This window comes from Xiphias gladius, unplaced genomic scaffold (assembly GCF_016859285.1).
Source record: "Xiphias gladius isolate SHS-SW01 ecotype Sanya breed wild unplaced genomic scaffold, ASM1685928v1 HiC_scaffold_618, whole genome shotgun sequence".
In the NCBI taxonomy this organism is placed as follows: domain Eukaryota; kingdom Metazoa; phylum Chordata; class Actinopteri; order Istiophoriformes; family Xiphiidae; genus Xiphias; species Xiphias gladius.
The window spans coordinates 14,810-26,098 of record NW_024402319.1 but is presented as its reverse complement, the minus strand read 5'-3'; the positions used below and the strand labels follow the sequence as shown (position 1 = coordinate 26,098).

General features: G+C 42.8%; 1 protein-coding gene and 1 long non-coding RNA gene across 2 annotated transcripts; both read right to left on the bottom strand.

Annotated features, from left to right (window-relative positions):
• Positions 1 to 893: 893 nt before the first annotated feature.
• LOC120787770 (WD repeat-containing protein on Y chromosome-like) lies at positions 894 to 4,359 on the bottom strand. Its single transcript, XM_040123355.1, is given in 2 exon segments — positions 894 to 1,733; positions 1,736 to 4,359. Coding segments are annotated over 2 exon segments (3,186 nt in total). The 5' UTR covers positions 4,082 to 4,359.
• A 948-nt stretch (positions 4,360 to 5,307) lies between these two features.
• Positions 5,308 to 9,790, bottom strand: LOC120787769. The gene is made up of 4 exons (XR_005707085.1): positions 9,515 to 9,790; positions 6,667 to 6,830; positions 5,911 to 5,979; positions 5,308 to 5,747 (listed from the first exon to the last, which is right to left on the bottom strand). It is a non-coding gene; the product is annotated as an uncharacterized LOC120787769 (long non-coding RNA).
• Between the last annotated feature and the right edge of the window lie 1,499 nt (positions 9,791 to 11,289).

Below are 11,289 nucleotides of genomic sequence, written 5' to 3'. Positions count from 1 at the left end.
AGACTCCTGCTTGACTGTACTAGACGATCGCTGCATCTGTGCTGAACTCCTTGTAGCCTTAGTGCAGCCTTTGGTGAGCAGGGCCTGAGGCGGATGAGGCTTGAGTTGAGTCTGATGATGCGTGAGCTGAACCTTATCAGAGATGCGTGGTAAGCGTACATGCTCTGATGTTTGCTGAGACCCCCGTTTGCTTGGCAGGGTATTTGCATTAGTGCAGCCTTTGGTGAGCAGGGTCTGAGGCGGATGAGGCTTGAGTTGAGTCTGATGATGCGTGAGCTGAACCTTATCAGAGATGCGTGGTAAGCGTACATGCTCTGATGTTTGCTGAGACCCCCGTTTGCTTGGCAGGGTATTTGCATTAGTGCAGCCTTTGGTGAGCAAGGTCTGAGGCGGATGAGGCTTGAGTTGAGTCTGATGATGCGTGAGCTGAACCTTATCAGAGATGCGTGGTAAGCGTACATGCTCTGATGTTTGCTGAGACCCCCGTTTGCTTAGCAGGGTATTTGCATTAGTGCAGCCTTTGGTGAGCAGGGTCTGAGGCGGATGAGGCTTGAGTTGAGTCTGATGATGCGTGAGCTGAACCTTATCAGAGATGCGTGGTAAGCGTACATGCTCTGATGTTTGCTGAGACCCCCGTTTGCTTGGCAGGGTGTTTGCATTAGTGCAGCCTTTGGTGAGCAGGGTCTGAGGCGGATGAGGCTTGAGTTGAGTCTGATGATGCGTGAGCTGAACCTTATCAGAGATGGGTGGTAAGCGTACATGCTCTGATGTTTGCTGAGACCCCCGTTTGCTTGGCAGGGTCTTTGGCCGACATGGTGTGAGTACGCCGCAGTCTAATACGTCTCTGGACTGAATCTTGAGCACAGGTCGTCCATATTTGGACCTAGTCCATCTCAAATATGGAGGTGCTGTCGGAAGAGAGCTTTGCTTAAGGTCAGTGCCACCTCTGATGAGCGGGGTCTGGGGTGAGTGTGGCTTGAACTTAGTCTGGCTATGTGCGAGCTGAACTTTGTCTTCGAAAGACTTTCCTTCTGTAATCCGTCTATGCTTTTGGGAATTTCAGGAAACCCTATATCCTTTTTAGCAAAGGCATGAAGTTCAGCCAATTGACGTGTTAACTCATTTAATTTCTCCTCGAAGATTTTAGGGTCAGGTATTGGTGGTGATGATGGCGGAGACCCAGGGCAGAGCTGTTTAGCATCAAATCTTGCATGTAATTGATCATCACTTGCCGTCGGCTTAATCGGAGGCGTTCTGGTTGCCTCGTCAATTCTGTTGTAGAGGTCTTGAAAGTCAGGTAGTGGTGATATGGACGGTGATGATGAGACTCTGGTGAGATGGTGAGAGTCTGGCAATGGCATCTTAATGTTTGTTGTCTCTGCTGTGCGTGGTTTTCCTGCCTGTTCCTGGTCAGCATTCTCCTCAGCGCAGAGTTGTGTGGCATCCCATCGATCTCTTCCAAAGAGGCCTAGGCAGCGGCCTGCGTTTGTCCATAGCCGGACATTGCAGTCCAAACCTGCTGTAATTACGTTTTTACAAGCGGTATCACATATAACACTCACCACCCGTGTAAGATGGGACTGCCAGGAGCCCAACAGTGGAGGTGGACACAGTGACACACGCCAGCCATTTATATCCTCAAATGGCCCTTTGTCTGCCCATTTTCTAAATCCAAATCTCTGAATGTCCCACAGATAAATCCTTCCGGTACTGTCCCCCGTGAGTAGTATCTGTTAAATGCGACATCGGTTGACATGGTGGCAACGACTGCTCCTTCAACATTCACAGCCCGGAACTTTCCTAACAGCCCTCCCTTGCTAATAACAGACCAGGCATAGATGTAGCCTTCTGCAGAAGTCAGCAGCGTGGCTGTGTCGACCCTGACTGCCCTGGTCCTCAGACATATAATGAGAGGACTGATAGTCACACCAGTCTTTTTCTCTGTCAGAGCTGGAGATTTTTTATGTAGCGGAATTCTCCCAGTGTCTCTGACAGGTTTTGGCTTCTCCTCCACAGCCAGACTCCCAGTCCGGCCTGGAGCACTTTTGCCCGCTATGTGTGTTTTGGGGCTCTTAGTGACATTAAGCCAGTAGAGAGCCTCGAGCGTGTCGGCGTCCCAGATGACGATATTTCCATTGCTGGAGGCGGTAATCAGTGTGTTTTCGTGCACATCCATGGAGGAAATGTCGTCCAAATAATCGTGCTCCAAAAATCTGCTGTCATATCGCTCCATGTCCAGGTCAAAAATGATCTTGGAGTTCCTTCCTGACACAAACAACCTATTGTTTATGCAGACGATACCTGTCACCTCCTTTGGCACGGTCACAGGATGAACGCCAAGCTCTGTTCCATCATTAAAGTTCCACAGTCTCACTTTCCTATCCTGAGAAACTGTGATTAGTCTGCGCCCTGTTTTGTCAAATGACATGGCAGTGAGCCCCACATGCTGATCCTGAGTGACTTTAAACTGCATGATGGCCACTCCTGTTAGGATATCCCACACTGTCACCACACCATCCTGGCAAACAGAGATGACCTGTTTGAAAAGGCTGTGATATAGTGCAGAGCACAGGGGCTTGTCATGGGATGTTAACATGTTTTTGAAAACATCTGTTCCCCTTCCAAGGCATTTTCCTATATTTGAGTTAGCCAGGACTAACTCATTGTTATGTGTGTTATAAAAGACTCTGGAGATCGGGGCCAGTCCCATACCGCGAACGTAGAAGCTTTGAATGCACAGCCAGGCATTCTCGGACCACACACGTACATTCCTGTCCTCGGATAAACTGACAAATATTTTGTCCTTATCATTAAACAAAATGTGGGTGATGGGTTTGACGTGTCCTGTTAATGGGGGTGCATAGGACACGGTTTGGTCGGGTAACCACAGCCGCAGTAAGCCGTCTGTACCACCCGTCACCAGACGCTCAGCTGACGGGGAGTATTCAACGCATGCGAAAAAACCATAAACTCCCCTGCTCTTGAAGACTTTCTTTGAAACTTTGGTTTTGCATGACTTATGGAGGGCAACGAGGGTCATCGTCTTACAGAAGCTGCCGCAGATGGCAAATGAGTCCAACGTGGGAAAGTATTGGATCTGACTGCACGTATCATTGAAGATGGCGACTTTAACACACAGGAAGTCTCCAGAGGGGTTTTCTAACAGGGCTGAAACATAAACAGTGGGGTACTCCCGCAGAGAAATTCTCTCGTACGCCTTTGGACAGAAGAGACCATTTGCCTGTATTTTGTAGGAGATAAACACATACAAATATCCTTCCGTATCACCAAAGGAAAACACTGCTTTAGTGCCATTGGACTGGTAGTTCATGGCATTCACAATGCTTTCTTCCACTATTAGAGAGTGACTGATTGCCAACAGCTCAGGTAACTCCTTGCAATTGTAGAAGAACAATTCCCTGTCAGTACTGGAGATAGCCACCTGTTTGAGTTCTCTGAGGTACACCATGTCATTAACACGCATTTTCTTCTCTTGAGAGAAAGGAAGTGTCGTCTTTGATTTGATGTATAACGAAATTGTGTATGAGGCGTCAAAGCTGTCGGTCCAGAAGTTGAACCTACCATCTGAGCTGATGGAGAGGTATTGACCTTTCTGGTAAGTCCTGGTTTGTCCTGTTGTAAACTCGGAATCACCATCAGGTTCCCTGTCATCCACGGAGGGACGGAATAGCAGACCGACGATGGATCCATAGTGATCCACGGGTATGATTTTGATAGGTCTGGGAAAGGTCTGATTTTTCTTATCCAAACCTTCTGATCCCGTCCTTTGAGTAAGCAGGAAGTTTAGTAACTCTAGAAGGTCCACAGTTCCATCACAGTTTGCGTCAATCTTCATGTGGAGGATTTTGAGGTCCTCCACATTCACAGAGCCGAATAACTGCCCCATCCCGACACAGAATTCCTCCATGTCCAGCCCTCCAGATCCATCAGCATCAGCCTCTCGAAACATCCTCACAACCTCTTTAATATCTTCAGTGGTCAATGTTTTTCCAAGTGTACTTCTGCTGTCCATTGAAGTCTTCTCAGGTAGGTCATCCGACATGTCTGTGCGTTTTTCCATTGTTACGTCCAAGTAACCAATTTACTAGGCGTGTGTGTAAATGAGATAGGCATCCAGTGTAGAAGCAGTTTCACACACTAGTGACATCATGTTCCTTTGATCTAAATTTCAAAGGCACATTATGACATCATTCCCTTCCATAATCCCGTTGCTTTGATTGGTCGAATTTGAAAAAATTTGAAAATAAACAATTCTGTGTGTATGTGTTCTTGTATTACCGACCTTGTGGGGACATATGTCTGTTTACTCAAACACATTGTGGGGACTCAACTTCAGAGTCCCCACATTGTGTCAAAACTTTGCAAAACGTCCGTGCATATTGGTATTTGTGTGCAGTCCTTCGTCGGGGTTAAAAAAAACATACAAAATTACAATAAATTTAAAAAACAGCAGCAATAAAAGCAGTAGAAATAGTTACGGTACTTCTTGTTCGTATAAAATTACCGGAAATTATAGATACAAAACAAGAGTATATTGACTTTAGCAAGATTCAAGGGAATTCATTGCCATTTAGCACCACCCGGACCACCTTGTCCAGCTACGACATTAAAATGCTGCCTTCATATTCTTACATCAGAACTGTAATACTTTTCTACATTCACTTTGGTGAAATTTTGAGTGCTGCCCTTTTACTTGTATTGTCTAGTACTGAGACCCAAAATCTTTAAAATGAAATAAATAAGGCGTTATTAAATACTAAGTCAACTCTAAATTTCCCATAGGTTTAATTATGAGAGCATGAATGGTTCTTTGCGTCTGCGTGTCGCAATTATTTATTTTTCTTTATGACAGAATCCATGAATGAAACAAACAAAAAAAAAAAACACATGCTAACGTTAACCTAACGTGGTAAAACGGGAAAGTCCAGCCTTGATTTGTCAAGGTCTTGACAAATCCAGTTTCTAAGCAAAGTGACATGGGAGCGTGGAGCAGAAAGAGACCACAAACAAAGCTTCTGGTTCCTGGGATGGATTGAAGGGTTGACTGAAGGATGGGCCAACAAGTCCAGTTCTCAGAGGTCTCCACTATGATTCTACATGACATGCAGGGCCCAAGAAAACACAGTAGTACTTGAGGCTAAACGTCAGCATGCTAACATTCTCAAAATGACAATGCTAACATGCTGATGCTACGCGGGTATACCATTTACCATGTCCACCATCCTAGTCTGGCATGTCATTAGGCTAACATTTGTTAATTAACACTAAAATCAAAGTACAACTGAGGCTGATGGGAATGTTGGTTTATTTCAAATTTTGACCTGACGATGACACAATGTGGAAAATTAAGGGATCACCATAGTAGTTACAATTCATCCTGAGGGCAACATGAATGTGTGTTCCAAGCAGAATTTGGACCCATAAATCTCAATGTCCAGCTCATAGATACATCTGGGTTGTGTTGTAAGGCCACCACAGCCAACAAGGACCACCTTCTCAGGCACAAGCTGAGGACATGGGAGGACATCAGCGGCCATGAGCTTGGACTCTGCCTCCTCACTGAGCGTGCATGACATGGAACCACAGACTCTGCATATAAGGGGCTCAAAACCCTGCTGGCTATGGGGCCGACCAGCCTGACGATGGACCGGCTGACGGTTGACTGGCCTTTGACCGGTTGCGAGGGAAGCGTTGCACAAGGACAGAACTTTGTCATACAGGTGATACTGTGAATTAAAAATTAAAGAGTGTGACAATTTATTCTAGCACACAGACCAATAAAATCCATAAGTTATCAGCACACAGTCCTCAATGTGCATGTACCTTTCAGGTACAGGTTTTGTGAGGTTTTTTCACAAAACAGAGAGAAACAATCTATACAGTTTTTACCTTCTCTGCCTCATCATCTGCTACACAGCTGGCTGAACCATTTGATTGTTGTTCTATGTCGGGAGTCCCCTGTAAAATGTGAAGCATGCATTTAATGTTGAATACTTTAATGCTATGCTTATTCTTGCTTTCCCCTGAAGTCCCCTGTGTAAACAGTACAACAGGGGATTCAATATGAAGTAATAACACTTTAACGTTGCCACACGATTGGCAAATTGTTAAAACTAAACTGTGTATTCATTTGAGTATAAGTATGTTAAAACCATTTAGGTACAATGTTCACAATGTTCAGAGCCAAGTGTTCAGTCTTTGTGAAAGTTAAGTTCCATCTGTAAATACTTTGCTTCTCCACGGCCAGTCAGAATCTCTGTAATTGTATGTGATCTCTTCCCCAGGACCGATGTCCTTTAGTGCAAATAGGCACAGACGGGGCTTTCCATCCACTGTGATTGTTTTAACTTTGCTCTTCGGGTTCACATGTTCATGGTTAACGGGTCTCCCTAGAGAGCCGTCTTCTTTGGCAGCATCAATCTTGAGATAGCAAGAACACAGTGCTAATTACAAGGTGTAACAATTTAGACTGAAACACACAAGCAGCGAATGCAGGTCAAAGAATCAAGTTTCAGGATGGATTACTAATCTGTTCAAAATTACTGCTACTTTTAATAGCATGGTGCAAGAAAAAGCAGTGTGTATCTCTGGGTGACCTATAATTTAGCCAAAACGTTGCAAAATTAAGTACAGCAAGGTACATACCGTAACTATTTTCCATTGAAACAAAGTTCCAACACAAAAACTTGAAGCTTGTCATGGTACACTCTGTGCCTTCTTTCATATTCTTGTTTTAGTTAGGACTTCTCCTCTATAATCAACAAGGAATTCTCCCCTTTGGAAGTGTCGGCAGCTGAACACTCCTCGACCTAACAAAGAACAGATGATTAGATAGGAAAAGTGACAACGTTTAGACAATACGTAAACACAGTTCTGTGTTACTCGCCTTTGAATGAATTTATGTACGTTATATCAAAACCATCCTTGTCTTTACACAGGGATGGAAAACATGCAGCCTCATCCTTAGGTTTTATCTCGGCCCCCCCGGGACCTTGTTGCCGCCATCTCCTGCAAAGGCCCGACGATAATGTCTTCAGTCACTTTACAGTGTGTTTTATATAGACATCTTGACTGAAAAAAAAGGTTAAGTGCCACTGATCGTGAGACTACTCACTCACCAAATCAACTAAGAATTTACACTTTTAATTGTAATAGAGGCGAAAAAAATAGGTGGAAATAATAACCTCAGTGATAGTCCTGTATTATTTAGGTGCACCAGTCAGCCATACCAGCGCACCAGTGCAATATTTGAACCCTGACTAAGTTACGTCAGTTTATTCAGCATTTTTCAACCCAATCTGATTGAAGCATCAAGTTTTCATATGCTGCTTTTCTCACTATCTCACAACCGCGCTGTGACCGTCACTAAAGAGAGACATTATGACAGGTGCTATCATGAACGAGCTGTATGATTACATAGGTGACAATCTCCACAGACACATGCAGACACATGAATGATAACTAACAGCAGCCTACAAAAGTTGTGTCCGATTAAGAAATAAGGACAACATTGATTACAGTGACCAAATAGGCCAACGTGACCTTCCTTCGCAATGCAAAAAGCAACTTTTAGCAGCTAGTAGGCCAAAGGATAATTAGCTTCTCCACGGCCAGTCAGAATCTCTGTAATTGTATGTGATCTCTTCCCCAGGACCGATGTCCTTTAGTGCAAATAGGCACAGACGGGGCTTTCCATCCACTGTGATTGTTTTAACTTTGCTCTTCGGGTTCACATGTTCATGGTTAACGGGTCTCCCTAGAGAGCCGTCTTCTTTGGCAGCATCAATCTTGACATAGCAAGAACACAGTGCTAATTACAAGGTGTAACAATTTAGACTGAAACACACAAGCAGCGAATGCAGGTCAAAGAATCAAGTTTCAGGATGGATTACTAATCTGTTCAAAATTACTGCTACTTTTAATAGCATGGTGCAAGAAAAAGCAGTGTGTATCTCTGGGTGACCTATAATTTAGCCAAAACGTTGCAAAATTAAGTACAGCAAGGTACATACCGTAACTATTTTCCATTGAAACAAAGTTCCAACACAAAAACTTGAAGCTTGTCATGGTACACTCTGTGCCTTCTTTCATATTCTTGTTTTAGTTAGGACTTCTCCTCTATAATCAACAAGGAATTCTCCCTTTGGAAGTGTCGGCAGCTGAACACTCCTCGACCTAACAAAGAACAGATGATTAGATAGGAAAAGTGACAACGTTTAGACAATACGTAAACACAGTTCTGTGTTACTCGCCTTTGAATGAATTTATGTACGTTATATCAAAACCATCCTTGTCTTTACACAGGGATGGAAAACATGCAGCCTCATCCTTAGGTTTTATCTCGGCCCCCCCGGGACCTTGTTGCCGCCATCTCCTGCAAAGGCCCGACGATAATGTCTTCAGTCACTTTACAGTGTGTTTTATATAGACATCTTGACTGAAAAAAAAAAGGTTAAGTGCCACTGATCGTGAGACTACTCACTCACCAAATCAACTAAATTTACACTTTTAATTGTAATAGAGGCGAAAAAAATAGGTGGAAATAATAACCTCAGTGATAGTCCTGTATTATTTAGGTGCACCAGTCAGCCATACCAGCGCACCAGTGCAATATTTGAACCCTGACTAAGTTACGTCAGTTTATTCAGCATTTTTCAACCCAATCTGATTGAAGCATCAAGTTTTCATATGCTGCTTTTCTCACTATCTCACAACCGCGCTGTGACCGTCACTAAAGAGAGACATTATGACAGGTGCTATCATGAACGAGCTGTATGATTACATAGGTGACAATCTCCACAGACACATGCAGACACATGAATGATAACTAACAGCAGCCTACAAAAGTTGTGTCCGATTAAGAAATAAGGACAACATTGATTACAGTGACCAAATAGGCCAACGTGACCTTCCTTCGCAATGCAAAAAGCAACTTTTAGCAGCTAGTAGGCCAAAGGATAATTAGCTTAAAAAGCGGACAACCCAGATAAACATCAAGTTCACCACGTTCACTCATGCAAGATTCAATCTCACGCTGGCAATAACATGCCTAGTCAGCTATGTAATTAGCCAGTTACGAGCTTCCCCACCCCACATCACCACACTTGCTTTTCCTGAGCTGTTGACCGTATTACCCACATTCAGTTGCCTGCCTTGTTGGTAAGGCTTGCTAACGTTATGCTATTTTGACTTTCATGTAGTCATGCGCTGAATCAGAGTCACTCATACTATCATCAAATGCTTGCTCGGACGTTTGTTAAAATCCCAAATAACATACATTTAAATAAACATCTGTTACGCTAGATAAATGCTGACACATTGCCCGAGCAAAGCTAGCGCTAACTGCTAATGTTAATTAATTTGACAATGTTCTAATCAATTGTTGAATATTTCCAACGCCTTTAACCAGCCACCATTATTAAAATAAACCCATTAAACTAGTTTCCAGTCCTGAAGTTTAGCTGTGTGTTTTGAGTGGCATCACCAGTCTTACCTCCAGCGTCTCTTCTCCTCCGGGGATTTAACCCGCAGGTGTTGCGGTCGGCAGCAGCGGGAGGAGGATTGGGCCGGGTCGGTGCAAAATGTTCGGGAGAAGAGGGGTCATCAGAAAAGGGGGAGTGTTATGGCTCTTTTCTTTTTGCTGATTTGATATATTTCTTTTATTTATTTATTTTTTTCTCTCAAGTGTTATATTTTATATCGGAATTTCCTTGTACGGAATAGTAAAATAGATGTTTTGGCTGTGAAGAATGAGTCACTTGGTACGTGCCAATTGCAAAGGAAAGGTCTCTTTGTATCAGTCCTTTATTTTTCCTCTCTTTTTAATTAGTTTCCAACAGGCCCAGTACAAGAATCACGTGACAGGAAGAATACGTGTGGATCTTTGTGGATTATTAGTGATTTAAAATCAGTGGGGGAATGTACATTTACTTAAGTACAGTACTTTTTGGATTTTTTAAAACTTTTTATTATTTCACAAGGTCCAAGGGGTACATACCAATACACCTGAAGAAACAGGTGGTGGCATAATATTACCAGAATGCAAAACAGTAAAGTCAAAGGTGTCGTATAAAGTTTTGACCGTTTGCAAAACCAAAGCTTATAATTAAAAGAAAAGCGTGCCACACACAGCTGTATCTTTTACATGTTAGTGAGCGGCAGGTGGAAAAACTTCACTCTTAATCTGCGATACATCTGGTTCTGTGATTCAGTCATCTTACACAATACAGTATCTGATCTAAATCATCGATACTGTTGTAGTTTACATTTCCAAAGCCCTTCAGCAGCATTCAAAGTAATATCTGTACCCACTTGACTCATTCGGCTCCCTCAGAACACGGTACTTTGTTTTTGTGTCCGACTAAATTGTTGTTCATGCTGACGTAAACAACAATTTATATCTCAGTGAATAATCTTTACCTCTCTTATTTACATTGGCAAGAAAAAGTAGGTGAACCCTTTGGAGTTATCTTCATTTATGTATAAATTTACCTTAAAATACCTTCAGATCTTCACCTAAGTTACAATAATGAACAAACACAATCCATTTTCACAAATAACACACAAATAATTGCATTTTTCTTGTCCATACCGAATACGTTTTGCCAAAGAGCACCTTGAAACTCCACAACCCTACTGGCAAAATGTTTTGTGGACTCGTGACACTAAGGTTGAATAGTTCAGGAAGAGCATGCAGCACTGTGAATGTTTAATGTGTGTGTTCAATAAAGACACAAAAGATTATTAATGTTTGTTATTAGATTAAGCACACTGTGTTTGATTTTACTTGTCAGAAGATCAGGGTTCACATACGTTTTCTTGCCACTTTGTGCGTGAATGAGACAGTTTGTATTTTCTTCTATTTTTTATCTGTTTTAGGTCTGTAACTATTTTTTACATTTTTTACATCAGTACAGATGTTTTCAACAGCCAGACCGTTCTGTAGTACCTTGGTTATCTTGTCTAGTGACAGGTTAAAGTACATGTTTTATGTGTCTGATGAGACTCCCTGTACAGACACACATGAGCTCGTTTCCATTTTATCCTCGCTAAGCTGTGATGTGCCAGCTGTGGTTCTGCAGCTGGAAGAATGAAATCATTTAAAATTTAGAAATTAATCCTGGCCAATGGTTCTTCTGGGATTTGACGCCACTTTGAAGTTTAGCTGTGACGATGCGAGTTAAGTGAAAAGATGGGAAATCCATTGTTTTCCAATGTCCTTGCACGGTCAAAAAGCCACACGATGTCCAAAACGGACATACACATCAA